This window comes from Piliocolobus tephrosceles, chromosome 10 (genome assembly GCF_002776525.5).
Source record: "Piliocolobus tephrosceles isolate RC106 chromosome 10, ASM277652v3, whole genome shotgun sequence".
NCBI classification, from domain to species: domain Eukaryota; kingdom Metazoa; phylum Chordata; class Mammalia; order Primates; family Cercopithecidae; genus Piliocolobus; species Piliocolobus tephrosceles.
In genome coordinates this window covers 11,930,520-11,947,156 of record NC_045443.1, presented here as the reverse complement: position 1 = coordinate 11,947,156, position 16,637 = coordinate 11,930,520, and the positions used below count along the sequence as shown (strand labels likewise).

The 16,637-nt window shown below is 44.3% G+C and overlaps 1 protein-coding gene and 1 long non-coding RNA gene across 4 annotated transcripts in view; one reads left to right on the top strand and one right to left on the bottom strand.

Moving 5' to 3' along the window:
• LOC111552120 overlaps positions 1-4,648 on the top strand; it is a 132,307-nt gene extending 127,659 nt beyond the window's left edge. The window contains exon 4 of the long non-coding RNA XR_002734551.1: positions 4,531-4,648. This is a non-coding gene — a long non-coding RNA (uncharacterized LOC111552120). The remainder of the gene's footprint in view (positions 1-4,530) is intronic.
• The window catches only part of ETV6 (ETS variant transcription factor 6), a 249,296-nt gene continuing 233,459 nt past the window's right edge, over positions 801-16,637 (bottom strand). For all 3 annotated transcript variants that reach the window (XM_023226218.2, XM_023226220.2, XM_023226221.2), the window contains 3 exons: positions 11,538-11,680; positions 10,099-10,199; positions 801-5,180 (listed from right to left, as the gene is read on the bottom strand). In XM_023226218.2, coding sequence (XP_023081986.1) covers positions 5,075-5,180; positions 10,099-10,199; positions 11,538-11,680 — 350 coding nt within the window. In that variant the 3' untranslated portion in view covers positions 801-5,074. The remainder of the gene's footprint in view (positions 5,181-10,098; positions 10,200-11,537; positions 11,681-16,637) is intronic.

The window sequence follows — 16,637 nt, the reverse complement described above, 5'->3', positions numbered from 1 at the left end:
TTGATACTGTGCTCTGATCATACAGAATATAGGGCCAAATTTCAGCAGTCATTCTCAGGGGACACAGAGTAACTGGGTTAACCTAAATACAAAAGTAAACTAACAACATTTTCTAAGACCGTTGATTTCTTAAGACATTTCGAACCTATGTCGAATTTGCTCAACAGCAATGCATTTGCTTTGTTTTTCATTCTTCCCCTTGTTTCCACCCACCTCTGATGGCAGATAGTTCTGGTCAAGTGCAGAATGTTTGATCTTGAACTCCCAAGTGCCCACTGGTTGGCGGGTGGCTCTGTTGGTCAGGTTGGCTGGGACATTCTGAGCATGTGGGCTGGCTCTGAGTGGTGTGATGACTTCCTAGGTCATTACAGTCCTGTATTTAGTCATAGGATCTATCCCAGCCCTTACACCTTCATCACCTTGTAGGCTTAGACCCCTGATCTCAACAGATTTAAGGGGCAATTCTATTGTGTGAGGACCAGGCATTGCTAAGTTCTCAGTGAGCTAATAAACCTTCACCACAGCACGGGTCCCAAGCATCTCTGATCGGGGTTCCTCTTGGCAATTTTTCCACGTGTGGCAGCTGCTCAGATCGGAATGGTTCACTCTGACCTTTCCGGTGCCACTTGTCTAAAGATCGCCTGCAGACTGCTCTGCAGCGGAGGCTTCCTGCCAGAGAAAAACCATTGACTGCCCTTTATGCCATAATTGAGTGGAGACAGGATTTACCTCATCAGAGCACCTTGTCTGACTGCATTTCATATTATTAAAAACAGAGACTCTGGACTTTTTTTTTTTATAAAAAATTTATTGAGATGATGTAATTATAGGCTTTTCTTTAAAAATTATTTGCAACTCACTGGCCCTGAGAAAAGGCATTTTTTTTTGTTTTTTTTTTCTTTTTTGTTACATTCATTTGATTCAGTCCCTTATAAACCCCACACCTCATAAACAAGAGATTAGAAACTAAACAAAAAGGGGGGGGAAAAGGAAATTCTAGATTCATTCTGGTTTGCAGGTGGTTGCAGTCACAAAGAGAAATCATCAAGAATGTTCACTTGGCATGTGTGAAAGATTCAGGGGGTCTGCAGTTGTTTAGTGTTGATGCAGTTCGGTCAAGAGTATCAGGTTAGTCTTCTGTGGGTTTTAGGCAGGGATTATTGTCCCCCTCCCACCGCATTGGCTTCCTTGTGTCACAGCCTTTATTTCTACTCCGAAGAGGAGCAGCAGGAGAGAGTGAACAGCCTCTAACTAGCACCAAATGCTTGGGCAAAGGAAACTGCCCCTTTTTCTTGATGTGTTTTCCCAAATCTTTTATCTTCAGTTTCCTGGGTGGGAATGGGCCAGACAAGGTAAGCGCACGCTGGATCCTGATCCTAATTCCGTTCTTGGCATGCTGCCTGCTCCTAGGGCAAGTCACTTCACCTCCCTGACCCCCAGGTTTCTTTTTTGCGAAAGGGAGTTCCTATTTCAAAAATGTATTCATACTTGGAGCCTAGGCAGTAAAAGGTGGGAATGGTGGTTTACTTCATCATTTCAGTAAATTGTCACAGCCATTTGAATTTCAGCTAAAGTGACATTCTCATTTGGACAAGAGATCGGTATCAAGAGACACTGGATAAGAGGGTTCCAAACATACTGTTGAAAGGAGAAAATCCATTGGTCTGTTATTCCTCGTTTTCTGTGGGGATGCCCTCACCTCCCCAAAGGATTTGGAACATGGGTGATGCCACCTTAAGCAAGACCAAGTCGCCTTGGGTCAAGATCTTAGAGTTCATGTTACCTTCAATATAGCCAGTCTAGCCAACTACCAGTGCTTTCTTCTGATACAGAGGAGACGGCCTGGCTAGCTTGAGATGTAGGAATGAGAACTTCAAGACCCAAGTGAGAGTACAGATCCATCACATGGCAGGGCTCCTTTGCATTTTCCTCTCCTGACTTCCGATTTGTCCCCTGACAACACCCCTAGTCCTTGGTGTTGAAATGAGAAATTTCATGCTGGGTGGATTAGGCAAGTACAATATAAACTCTGAAAGCAGGGATTATGGCTGATTGAGCTTTGGGTGCCTCACAGCGTCCAGCAGGTACTTCATCAAGGTTTGCTAAATTCAATCTGAATCTTTAGGGTCTGCAGGTTGTAAATACTGTATCCAGGTGCTGGCACTACCCAGGTCTTCTCATAGAGAACAAATGAAGAGGACATTTGCAGTTAGGGGAATTACAAAAATTATTATTGGTAGTACAGATTGATATCCCTTAACTGAAATGCTTGAGACCAGAAGTGTTCTGGGTCTTGGATTTAAAAATTTTTTTGTATCTTGGAATATTTGTGTATATATATATAAAATGAGAAATCTTGGGGATGGATACAAAGTCTAAACACAGAATTCACTTATGGCTCATATATACTTTATACACATAGCCTGAAGGTAATCTTGTGATATTTGAAGTAATTTTCTATATAAAACAATTTGTGTACATTGAACCAGAAGAAAGCAAAGGTGTTAAGGTGTGGAATTTTCCACTGATCTGATGGTGTCATAGCATTCAAGAAGTTTTGGATTTTGGGACATTTGGGGGTTTTAACTGTTCAGATTAGGGATGTTCAACCTGTATCTGAATGGGAAATAACGACTATATTGGAATGAATGGCTTCTATTTCTTCTTCAAGTGGCTGAAGGTATCATCCTAAGTCTAACTTATTCTCCTGGGATATTGCTTTAAATATAGAAACTCTTGGGGCAAAAGGGAATTTCCCTCTGTAATTCAACTGTAAGATTCTTTGAGCAGTAAGAGACTGAGTTCTTGTACTTGGGTGAACAGGCCAGACTGAGAGGCTCTAACCCGAGCAACATCATGCCCTGGTCTCGGATTTCATATTCATAGAGGGATGTGGTACAAATCCCTTTCTCTCCATTCTTAAAATCAGTGGCTTTCACAATACATCAGGTATTTGGCTTAATCTCTGCATTTGAGATCGAATACCAGTCATCTTAGAGGCTGAAATAGGGATCACCATGTCCTACTAAACGCTCTCAAAAGACACCTGCAGTGTGCTGAAATCCAGCAGAATCTCATCACCATTCAAGCAGACTGAGACCCGCTCACCTCACACAGAAGGCCCCTGACCTCCTGGAAGGTCAAATGGTGGGGCACCTGTGACAGTAGGAGTGGGTTGGCTACGCCCGTGTGTCTACCTGTGCTCTGATAAGAGGCAGGGACAGACCAAGGCTGAAGAGAGCCTTGATCAGCTCAATTCCAGTGTCCTTGAACCACAGTCCATCTGTTTGCACCCTAGGTTGGTGTCCTTGTCAGTAAGGCCCAGGGAAAATTCCTCTTGCCTGTGTGACCCAAACTCTATGGGTCTGACTCAACTCAGAAAAGGCTGGGGAGAAGCCTGGGGGTCTGGCAACTTCCCTGGGAGCTGCTGCTGAGGGCACATACATATCCTGGAGGAGCTGTGAGTTGCTCCCCCAGCTGAGTGGAGGAAACAGAGGGGAACGAGGAGGGGGTGCTTTGTAAGGCAGATCTAACCTGGATTAAAAGAAATTGTACTCCAAATGTTGGATTTCTGAGACCTATATTGGAAGAGTCAATTTAGATGGCTAGAAAAGGAAAAAAAAAATCTAAAACAGCTTTCTAAAAATATCTGTTATCATCAAAAATACTAACAAGTGGCACTACCCTCATTTTACAAGATACCATCGATCTTATTTTGAGGTGAAAAAGAGCCACAAATGGGTCCTTTCTGAGACATAGCTATGAAAGAAAGACAAGTAATGTATCCAAGGAATTTCCTGTCTGCCCAGGCTGGGCAAACACTGATTGCAACTGAGACTGCCCTTTGGGATCCTCCGTCTCCAATGCTGTGTCCAGTGGAGACCAGGAAACTTTAAAAAAGGCTAGGAATTGAAAAAAAAAAAAAAAAAATCAGGCAAAGGCATGAAACTGATGGCAAGATGGCCTTTGGAATGGAGCAGAGAGGATCTTTCCTCACCAGCCTCTGTTACCTGCTTTGGAAAAATACATCTCCACTGCAGAATATTTTTGCCCAGTTTCTGGACTGCTGGGCCTGTGTGGTCTTTTCATATTTTCCACTTTGCAGCATTCCCAAGCTAATCCCAAGCTGCCGAGGCCTTCCAAGTAACTTGGACAGCCTTCCATCCTTATCTTACGCCTTAGACGCATGGTTCTCACAGTCATCTCAGGGGTGGCTCGCTGGACCAGCATGTATCTGTCTGCAGTACAGCAGCATCTGTGATGATTTTGGCCATCCAAGTGGCCAAATGCTGAGATGTGGGTTTGATTCTGTGCTGCTGGCCACAAAGCACCCAGGTCACTGATTCTGTTTAGGTGCCAACAATCCCCAAGGCTCTCCAAGAGGCTGAACTCTGTCTGAAGGCATCTGAATCGCAACAGCAGGCAGGGAGGGAGGACAGAGGGGACCAAGGGAAGAACAGAGCAAGAGAGAGAAAAAGAGAGCTCTCCTTTTCATTTTATCTTTTTTAAAAGCATTTTTTTTTTTTTCAGCCAAGACCCAACAGTAACAGGAACAAACCTGATCCATGTGGCAGGAAAAAGAGGAACCTGAACCCCTCTGCAAGTATTCTCTTTCCTGACCAGCTGGGCTTGCCGCACTTTGTGAGATTTGCAAAAAATATATATATAATAGATATATATTTCCATAGGAAAACAACATCGGATGTCTTCCCCTAGATGAATGATGAAGAGTCAAACTGCATGTTCTTAAAACAAAAACAAAAACACCATGAAACTAACAACGGTGGGAGGGTGAGGGTGAGGAATTACAGATGGAGATTCCAAATGAGAAGGAAACGTGACATGCGAGTCCCAGGCTCATGCCCTCTGCCAGAATTCCAGCCCCGCCTTTGCTGGGTGGTTTGTCCAAGGTGCTCCAGGGTCCCTCTTCGTCTGCAAGAGAAGTGTCCCTGCCATTTCTGGGTCGCTTCCTTTTCCACTCTCCTCAGCCCGCCTGCTCCGTCACACCTCCAGCAATCCTGGTGGGCAGGGGTTCCCTGGGCTGCTGGCCCGCTGAGGTGGACTGTTGGTTCCTTCAGCATTCATCTTCTTGGTATATTTGTTCATCCAGCTCCTGGGACTCTAGGTGCTCCAGACGGTCTGTTCGGCCACTCATGATTTCGTCTGGGGTTTTCATAAACCTTTGGAAGAAGTGGAGGAGTTAAGAGATTCCATTTTCCTAAAGCTGTCTTCACTCTGAACTCTAGCCTGTATATAAAGCAAGTCTCCATCATCTTATACAGCTGGAGAGCTACTGAACCCCGAGATTAATGCTAACTTAGTGCAAATGAGGAAAAGGTACCCCTTTCTCTGACTGTCTAAAAAGTGGCAAAATGATTATTTAAAAAGACTAGGGCCAGGCATGGTAGCTCAGGCCTATAATCCTAGTGCTTTGGGAGGCCAGGGTGGGAAGATAACTTGAACCTAGGAGTTTGAGAGCAGCTTGGGCAACATAGCGAGACCCCACCTCTACCAAAAAAAAAAAAAAGAAAACCAAAACACAACAACCTGGGTATGGTGGTGTGCACCTGTAGTCTTAGTTACTTGGGAGGCTGAGGTGGGAGAATCCCTTAAGCCCAGGAGGTTGAGGCTGCAGTGAGCTATGATCATGCCACTGCACTCTAACTTGGGTGACAAAGTGAAATCCTAATTATTAAAAAAAAAAAAAAAAAAGTCTAGGATGTCTGTGAGGCACTGAGCACCCTTTGGGACCCATGTGGTGCATTACTGCATGACCATACAAGAAAGCCTTTGTCCAGACCATGTATATATGTTTCTTTCTTTTACAGGATTAGATTTTACAGACTCACGAGAGCTGTATATCCACTTCCATTCCAGACTGTGAGCCCAGGAAATGGTATTCAAAACTTAAATTTCAAAGGATATAGTTAAATGTTAAGTGAAAAATGCTGACAATAGGACAACTTAGTGGAGCTTCTGGAAAATTAGAAAGGCAAAAAAAGAGAGAATCTTTTACGACGTTATCACGGATTCACCCAAAATGACAGCAATGAACCTTCGTTAGTTTGTCTACCTTTGCAACTGGGGTGTACAGCAAACTTCATCTTCCTGTTCAATGGGTTAAACTGGAAGTGACATCAATGACATGTTTCGACCATGATTTACAATGGCTCAGGAAGGCAGCCTGGTTGCAGATATTCCGCCTGCACTGTAGGAGCACCCTTTCCAGTCCCCCTCTGTGCCTGCATACTTTTCTCTCCCCATATACTCTGCCCTGTACCACTATCTTAGAACTTAGTTTCTCTCATTCATCCACGTGCAAAAGCCTACAAGGACCACTCAGCAAGTCAAGGGTACATCCTTTTGCTCTGCTCATCGGGTTCTTCTACCATCTTTACCTAGGAAGCTCTTATTTTCCACTGTTCACCAGTATGAACCCACTGCAGTCTAGCGGTCTTGGCTCTTGTATAAATCATGGCGCATGCTCTCCTACACATCTTTAGCTTTTCCCTTATCTGGAGCCCTCCTGACTCTTCTCACGAGTTGAGTCCTACTCATTCTTTGTGTTCTGCCTCCTCATCAAAGAGCTGCTTAATGGCACTAGTCCATGAATTCAACACTTAAACATTCATCTTCAACACTGAAACATCTTGTGAAGAGTACTCACAATTCAACACCTCACTTGATTACATACTAGGTCTTACACCAAGAAACCTTCATTTTGTGGCAAGTCTGGCTTCTAACGTTCATTTCCCCAAAGAGGATTAATCTCTCCCTCACGAATAGCACTCTTCCTTTCTCTTACTGAAGATCTTTTGTTGGAAGCCTATCAATCTTCTGGCTACTACTGCTTTTCCTGCTCATTGTTGGCAAACTTCTCCAGCAGTATGATCTGTAGCATCTGCAGTCTTTCTCCTCTTTTATCCCCTAACTAAAATTTCTCCCTCCACATCCGAAGTCAATAAGGAGCTCCTCTCAGCCAACTCCACAGATGTGCTGTGCTTGACCCCCCAAACTACCCCTTTCTTCTTTTGACGACTTTCCCATATTAAGCTTCTGATATTCCACACCAGGCTGTCAATAAGCATTTATTGAAAGGTATAATACAGAATGATAAAAAATAGAATCCTCTACCTTCTAGGAGCTTATAATCTAGTTGTCGGAGAGAAGGGCTTCACACATGTTAACTACAGGCTGAGCATCCCTAATCCAAAAACTGGAAACACTTCTGGTCCCAAGCATTCCAGATAAGGGATACTCAACCTGTATTAAAAATATAAATCATGTAGTTGCTCTAGCTACTCCAGAGGCTGAGGCAGGAGGATTGCTTGAGCCCAGAGTTTGAGGCTTCAGTGAGCTATGACCACACCACTGCACTCCAGCCTGGGCAACAGAGTGAGACCCTGTCTCTAGAAAAACAAACAAGTTGGCCAGGCACAGTGGCTCACATCTGTAATCCAAGCATTTTGGGAGGCCAAGGTGGGCAGATCACTTGAAGCCAGGAGTTCTAGACAAGAGTGGCCAACATGGTGAAACCCTGTCTCCACTAAAAATACAAAAATTAGCCAGGCATGGTGGCAGGCACCTGTAATCCCAGCTACTAGGGAGGTTGAGGCATGATTATTATGAGAATTGCTTGAATTCAGGAGGTTGAGGTTCCAGTGAGTTGAGATTGTGCCACTGTTCTATAGCCTGGGTGACAGAGAAAGACTCTGTCTAAAAGAAAAGAAAAGAAAAAGCAAAAGCAAATCATATCCCTTGGGGGCCCAAGGGAACCCAAGTGATGATGGAAGATGATAGCTATGTGTGTTGGAGCAGCCAAAGAAGGCCTCAATCAGGGCAATAGACTTGAGGTTGAGCCTTGAGGGTATAGGTATTAAAAAGGCAAAAGCTAAAGTCATATACATTTCTGGCATAGGGAATCATATTAGTGTTGTAGGGCAGCTGGCAGTTTGTATTATGATTTCATGAGGCATGGGAGTGGACCGGAGACAGAAAGACATTGTTGAGTGAATCCCGATGCGAATCATGAAGTCCAGACATCAGCTTCCACTGCCAGGGAAGCCTTTGCCTTTTTCTCATCTCCCAGATCTCATGAAACTGCTTGTCATTGAAAGACTCCAACCTGGGACCTTCTGGCAACAAGCCCTGGGAAATGTAGTTCCCAGCCTTCTAGCCTCTGCAACACAGAATAGAGTGGGAATGGTGCTGAAGAGCCAATGGTCAATCTAGCACAATGACTGGGATACAGGAAGAGTCAAAGGGAACTCTAGTTTCAAAGTTGGTTGCTTCAAACAGCAGTGATGCCTCTGATGAGTAAAGAATTCAATAATTCTGGGTGGAATTTATTTTTTCTTTTTTTCTTGAGATGGAGTCTCACACTGTTGCCAGGCTGGAGTGCAGTGGTGCGATCTCGGCTCACTGCAACCTCCACCGCGCGGGTTCAAGCAATTCTCTTGCCTCAGTCTCCCGAGTAGCTGGGACTACAGGTGTATGGTACTATGCCCAGCTAATTTTGTGTTTTCAGTAGAGATGGGGTTTCACCATGTTGGCCAGGATGGTCTCGATCTCTTGCCCTCACGATCCGCCCGCCTCGGCCGGATCCCAAAGTGCTGGGATTACAGGCATTAGCCACCGCACCTGGTCTCTGGGTGGAATTTCTAATCTGAGACGAGCTTCTGTTTTGAAGGTGTCATGTCTGAAATACTTAAATGTGACATTTAAGTGGACACAGCCGACAAGAAACTCTTGGACATTCAAATTTGGAATTTCAGGGAGATTTTAGAGTTGGATGTAGAGATTTAAGAGCCTAACCACTGAGGTGATAAATGAAGTTGTGTGTTGGGATCAATTCATCCACAAAAAAGTATAGAGTGGGAAGAAAGGGAGCCAAGGACCGCATTTAGGTTGAAGGATGAAGAAAAGGCATCAGTAGAGCCAGAGAAGGGAGGGTTCTTTTTTTTATTCCTTCTATTCTGTTTCCCTTTCTTGAATAGCCTTTCTCGTTTCTTTTGAAGATCTTAATCGCTTTTACTATTCCTAAGTTACCATTCCTTCCCAATGCTAAAGATCAGGTTCTCCGCTCTTTCCAATAAATTAATCTTATCAGTGAGCTCATCTGTTCATACATGGTATCACTTCCTACCTGTATACAGATAATTCACAATCTGCATCTCTAGCCCCATCTGTCACTCTCTTCTGTCCCACCTGCCAAAACCCATCACCCAAGGTTGTGTTTGTTGATGTCACTTTTACCTACCTGCACTTGGCCCCACTAATGACTACTACCAGCACCAGAGGTCTACTTCTACATCTCCTGATTGGTCCTTCAGATCCCTCCTCCTTCTAATTCTTTCTCCTCTCTTGCATAGTACTTGGAATCACAATGTATGTGGCAGGCTAACTGGTTATCTATGAGGATAGCTCATTATGAGGAATTCTGGAAAGAAAAATTCTAGTATAGCAGCTTGTAGACTTTTCTGACTATGATGCATTATAAGAAATAGAAATGTATTTTACATCATGACTCATCACGTACATACACACCTGGAACAACATTTTCATGAACCAACTGTCATTCTTGTTACATGTGATGCAGTCTGGCATTTTCAGCTCTATCCTATCCTATTTTTATTTCATTAAAAAAAAAAAAAAAAAGCTGTGATGGACCCATTCAATCTATTTCGTGACTCACTGTGGGTCATTACCTGCATTTTGACAAATACTGGTTCAGAAAGTTGCCTTACAGGGTTGGTAACCTGGAAGTCTAGGGTTAATTCCTTGTTTTGCCATTGACTTTGTGCTTTTAACTACACCGGACTTTAATGCTACATAGTATTATTTGATCACTGCGTTATTTTAAAGGTGAGTCAGATTCTGTTCATTTAGTTTTGGCTTTATTACAGGACAGACATAAGTTAAAAAAAAATAGTTTCCTTAAATCCTAACAAACCAGTACCCGGTATCCAGTTTGTAGCAATGATTGGCTTTGGGTATCCGATAGGCAGGTAGAGATCCTAACAGTCTCCCCCCACTCCCCGTTCTTTAAAGAAAACAGCATCCTCCCAAAAGAAGGAAAGGAGAAAAAGGAAGTGCTACCTGAACAAAAGCCTTTGTCCTGGCTCCTTCCTGATAATGTTTAGTTTGTAGTAGTGGCGCAGGGCTCTGGACATTTTCTCATAGGTCATGTTTGTTCTGTTCTGTTTGTTCAAAGGAGGAAGGGAGAAAAAAAGCACAAAGACACAATGAAATGAACCTCAGAAAAGGCACTGGGGGAGCTATTAAAATAAAAGCTCTTCAGCTGCTGCCTGTGGCCCTGCCAGTTTGGGAAGCTACCTGCTAATCTGCTGCCTTCCAGGCACATCTGTCCCCACCATTTAGCTTTTTATATTCCCTGTCACCAAGGTTTACTCCTAAGGTGAATCACCCTTTGTCCGAAGTCCTGGAGCCCTAGCTAATAAAACAGATCCCATAGCAGCCTCCCTTATTTCCTTTTCCCAAGACTGCTCTCTGCTCCGCCTAAGGAATTTCCTGCAGGTTCTCCCTATCTCTGGGTCACCCTTCACCTTCTGACCCACACAGCATTTCTTTTTTTTTGTTGCAACGACCTTTTCTCAAACTTGTGTTTCTGGTCTGTCGTTTTAAGGAAGACAATTTTTTTTTGTCTAAATTCCTGTTGTGGAAGCAAGAATACAGTGGTTCTGGGCCTGAGGCAATGGTACAATGTGGGAGTAGCAGAGGGATTTTTCTCAGTGACTCACACATGGAAGTGTCTGTCAGTGGGGCCTTGCCATATTTGGTCATGGTCCGCATTACCCACTGCCTTCTCAGAAGGCTGTAGGTCTGGGCACACCTGGCTGGGCCTCCCTGCCTTCTCACTCAGCAGATTGGGGTTGTGCCACTGTGCCAACATCAGGCTTTGCTTCAGGTCCACCTATCGGCTGGCCTGGATCACGGTTACCCACTTTTTACATCTGCACACTTGAGCAGTCTTCCTTACTGCAAAAGACTTTATTCAATGCCATTCCCTCCTCTCAGTTTGGAAAATTGTGGGGCAAACTTCTTGCATCGCTTGCTCATAAAGGGGATGTTTTACAGCCAGAATATAAGTATTTTCTATGAAGAAATGGGCTTTGGGGAACATGGGAGTTTCTAACTGAGCAGAAAAGAAGTGGCACTTCCCAAAGGTCCCCTGTGAGTCACAGAGTCTTGCCGTACTTCCCTTTTACCCAGTTCCTAACAACAGAGGAGGTGGCGGGATCAGGTCAAGGGGAGTGGAAACAAGAGTCACTCATGATGCAGCCCAGTAAACCAGGATATGTGAGTTAATGGGCACCTGGTCTCAGGAACAAATGGAAGGATGCATCTTTAATTATTTCCTTCCCTTTGCAACTGCCTAATTGCTTGCCTAGCAAGGAATAAACTAAATAAGTATGGGCAGATGTAAAAAGCAGAAGATAGACGATTATCCTCCAATCCAGGGATAAAGACTTCATTTCAGCACTAGTTGATGGAGCAGATATCTGCTGCCCTTTTACCTTATGGTTTCCCCACAGTCGAGCCAGTCCGTTGGGATCCACTATCCGGAATATTTTGGATTCTTTGTCCTCCCATCGGATGAAGTTTTCGTACCGGCTGTCAGAAAGCAACTGATAGACGTAATCCCAAAGCAGTCTACAGTCTACAGAGGAAAAGGGCAAGAAAACACGGTTGAAAATGTTTCTTGTTGAGTCACTAACCAGAAGAATCAAAAAACAATCCAGCAACTGCTTCTGCCTAGCTTGGGTTGACTGACTGTCTAACTTCCTTGTTTTACAGGGAAGGAATGAAGGCCCAGAGAGATGGAGGAGGTCCTGTTGTGTGACCTTTGACCCACTGGAGGCCTCAGAGATGATCCCGGCAACAGCCTCCCTCCACAGATGATGATACAGTGACCCGGAAGTCCACAGTCGTGACTCAAACTTAAACCTGGGCAGAGCCCATGTGAAAGACGGGAAGTAAGTTCTAACTGTGAATGAACGGGCTCTGAATGTGTGTTAAATGCAGCCTGGAAGGAGAAAAGGGTGGAAAGAGGGTCCTGATGTTACAGAGCGAGCTGTGTGATAAAAAATAGTGGGATGAAAAGATTATCTTGGTGTTGGTGGGAGACGGTTAGATAAAGATGAGAAGGCTGGGGTAGGCTAAAAACACAGCAAAAAGGAGTGAGGAGTGAAAAACGGTGGGAAAAGAAAAATTATGTGGCTTGGTGACTCTGTGGGAACTGTGGCTAGCATGGTTTTAAAAAGAAATACAGATATTCTCTTTCTATCACACTTTGGAGGCTTTTAAAAAATGTTTTGATACAATGGATCATGGCAGAAAGCAACCCAGTGCAAAAATCACTTTCTCCATTTGCAGAACTGATGTTTGAAAACTCAGTCAGGCAATGGATATTTATTAAGTGTCAAGTGATTTACTATGGCCTAGGCATGGTGTTGGGCCTTGGCTTTCAGCTGTGGGTTAGTAAATTTAAAGAGAAGACATGGCTGGGCGTGGTGGCTCATGCCTGTAATCCCAGCACTTTGGGAGGCTGAGGCGGGTGGATCACTTGAGGCCAGGAGTTTGAGACCAGCCTGACCAATGTGGTGAAACCCCATCTGTACTAAACATACAAGAAATTAGCCAGGCACGGTGGCGTGTGCCTGAAATCCCAGCTACTTGGGAGGCTGAGGCAGGAGAATCGCCTGAACCCAGGAGGCGGAAGTTGCAGTGAGCCGAGATCGTGCCACTGCACTCCAGCCTGGGCAACAAAGCGAGACTCCGTCTCCAAAAAAAAAAAAAAAAAAAAGACGACGACAATGTGATGTGCACCTTCCCCTTGTTCTATGACTTTCTGGATGTGTGCTATGAAGGTGTGTGGTTGCCCTCCAGCAGAACCTGGAGAGGTAGCTGGGGACAGATGTGTGCCTTCTAGGTTGAGTTAAAGGTTAACTGGCCTCCAGATGAGGAGAAGCAACATCAATTTCCAGGTGTTCACTGCATGATTCTAGAAATGCCCACTTTTTATAGGCACTCGTCAGAATGGCTGGTGACGGAAGATCAATTACTAAATACCAAGTGTGAGCTCTGAACTCAGCACTTTACCTGTATTATTTCTGATCCTCAGAGAGGCTGAAATAACTTGCCTGAGGTCTCAGGGATTTGCACTCTGGACTCTTGCACTACAGTGTTCTTTCTTTTTCACTATGGGCGAGGCCTGGGCCTGGCGCATTTGAAAGGGGAGTGTCCAATTGAGACTTGGAATATATTACAGCCAATACATCTGCATCGCAGAGAAAGACATACCCCCTTCTCTGGGGGTATATTTACAAGGGGAATTCAGTTGGGCCACCCTGAACATGTTTGTTAATCTTCCTGAGGTTCCGTTGCCTCACTTATGAAGTGGGAATAACAGCACTTACTTTACAGGATTACTGTATTAGTGATAATGGGAGGGAAGAGAAAGTAATAAAAATAACAACGGTATTTAGTGGGTGCTATTTGTGGGTACTGTGCTGTGGCTTCGACAAGCCTGGTTACATCTGACCCTTATGCCACCTTATGAGGCAGGTGCTGTTGCTATTCCTATTTTATAGACCAGGAAGCTGGGGCTGGAAGGGTTTGATGATTTACTCAGAAGGACACAGCTTATGAATGACACACAGGATTCTTGGCTCTGTATGACCCCAGAGTCCATGCTATGACACACTTCCCAATGCAATTTCTAGTCTCAGAGAAACTCGTTAACGGGTATACGTTCATAAAATCTTAGGGCTTTGCAGAACAAAGTACACCTGCTCAGTGTACCTTTTCTGAACTCCAGCATTGTCTTTGGACAGCAGAAGACACTGGCAGAAAAATGTGGCATTTTCCAGAAGCTTAATCTTTCAAGGAACTACCATTAAACGTACAGCGACCCTAAATCTTTAGTATCCCTTATGGTATCCTTTCTTCTGTATTATCTGTGTTTAAACATTAATGTGGTATGTCACTGATTGTGTTTTGGAAAAGGACAAGTGGCCTCCTTCTTAAAACAATGACACCATAGTCCTGGAGTTTGAACTCCATTCTAACAACAGAAGCTGTCCAGACACTTCTATTGCCCACCCCATCTTGCCATGGCTGCATTCTGTATTGCCAGAGGGCGGGCTGAGGTGGGGGGTGTGGAGAAGATGAGTAACCCGAGCATCATAAGTACCTTGAGAAATCAGTGTCCTACTGCAGACTGAGAATAATCTAGCTCATTTTTTTTTTTTTTCCTGAGACTGAGTCTCGCTCTGTCACCCAGGCTGGAGTGCAGTGGCCGGATCTCGGCTCACTGCAAGCTCTGCCTCCCGGGTTCACGCCATTCTCCTGCCTCAGCCTCCCGAGTAGCTGGGACTACAGGCGCCCGCCACCTCGCCCGGCTAGTTTTTTTTGTATTTTTGCAGTAGAGACGGGGTTTCACCGTGTTAGCCAGGATGGTCTCAATCTCCTGACCTCGTGATCCACCCATCTCGGCCTCCCAAAGTGCTGGGATTACAGGCTTGAGCCACTGCGCCCGGCCAATCTAACTCATTTTTAAGGCATTTGAAGGAGGATGATTCTAGTTTCTAGGCAAAGCAGTAAAAAGTGGCAAAGTGTCTTTTTCCCTTGCAAGCATCTTCTTGTCTTGAGTCACTTTCATTATAAAGGGTTTAAATAGAGATCTGCTGTGGTCTGAATCTTCATGTCCTCCCCAAATTCATCTGTTGAAATCCTAACTGCCAAGGTACCTTTGGGAGGTGATTAGGTCTTGGGGGCTCCACCCTTGTGAGTGGGATTAGTGCCCCTTTAAAAGAGGCCTGAGGGAGACCCCTCGCCCTTCCACCAAGTGAAGACACAGCAAGAAGGTGCTGTCTATGAACCAGAAAGTGGGCCCTCACCAGATGCCTCATCTGCCAGGGCCTTGATCTTCCCAGCCCCCAGAACTGTGGAGCAGTCCGTGTCTACTGGGTATAAACTACCCGGTCTATGGCAAGTTTGTCAGAGCAGCCTCCAAAGGACTAAGGCCAGAACTCAGCTGTGGCTTAATATCTCAGTGTTTCTCCTACTATCAAATGGCAGATACAGTTTAATTTTCCATAATCTCTTCCAACTGGAAAACATCTGACAGAATCAAATCTTATCACATAAAGTGCCTGTAAATTAGGGCTGGGCGTGGTGGCTTATACCTACAATCCCAAAGTTTTGGGAGGCAGAGGCGGTAGGCTTGCTTGAAAGCCCAGGAGGAGTTCAAGACCAGCCTGGGCAACATAACGAGACCTCATCTCTACAAAAAATTTAAAATTTTTCCGGGCGTGGTGGTACATGCGTATAATCCCAGCTAGTTGGGAGGCTGAAGTGGGAGAATTGCTTGAGCCCAGGGGTTTGGGGCTGCAGTGAGTCATGATCAACCCACTACACTCAGCCTGGGCGATAGAGTGACACAGTGAGACTGTATCTATAGGGGAAAAAAAGCCAGTAAATCAGGAGGAACAAAGGCAGTTTGTGTGCAACCCCTCCCATGTCTCCCTATAGGTTTACAATCATTTATCACTGCAAATAGGCCGACGACACCATTGGATTCCTCTGGATTGGGAATGTGATTTTCTAGTGTGTTTATTTTAATAAATTTCAGCAATTAAGAAACGACCTGGTTGTCTTTTACAGTTTGATATAAAGACATTCTGCCCATATGAAGGTGAGTGACACCATGGCAGCCCTCCTGACTCCAGGCGGAAGGCACCCCACTCAGAAGCCTAGCGTAGAGCTAAAACAAAGCAGAGAGTTTTCCATCCACAAGCACGGGGGTTTTCACTGCATGTTTCTGTTGCTTCCCTTTAACTGTAATGGTACATTCCACTTCTCACAAAACAGTGAAACGTGAACCAGACCATTTCTCCATGTAAGGGCTTAACCTGCGCTGGGCTACCATGTTGGTTTTTCGGAGGCATCAAACCGGGACCTAGAATGTTATCTACTTATCAGATGGCAAAGGAAGGGCAGGGCTTCCAGAGAACGCCGTTTCCCCGTGAGCTTCAAGAACATTTGTATCCGGCAAACTTTTTCCTTTCATAAATGTGAAAACAACCCCAAACAAGCTGCCAATTGATCATTTTAAATGACATTTAATCCAGCAAAGCCAACTTTAGCTGAGTAATAAAAATATGTTGACATTCAGGACATATTGAATTACTCAGTCACTAACGGAGATAGCAGTAGGAATTTTGTGGCATAAAGCAGTTGTTTCAAGCTCAGAGTATAAGTGGCTTTTATAACATTATTGATTGTTTTGTTTCTTTGGTAAAAACTATGCCTAGATGATAAAAATAAATGCCTGACCACACAACAGATTTTTTTCCTTTTTTTTTTTTTTTTTTTTTAAAACAATTGACATTCAAGCCATGTCAGTTATTTTTGTTTCTAAGATTTCTATTACATAAAAGGCAGATCCTCCTTAGGTTCCCAGATCCTTTAGAGGTTGTTGTCACGGCTCACCCGGAATTTTTCAGCCTTTTCGGAATCCATGTCTGCATAGATACAATGTTCTTTGATCATAATGTAAATGTATAATACTATATAATAAAGCGCACCACACTCTATAAATAGAAGTTCATTCC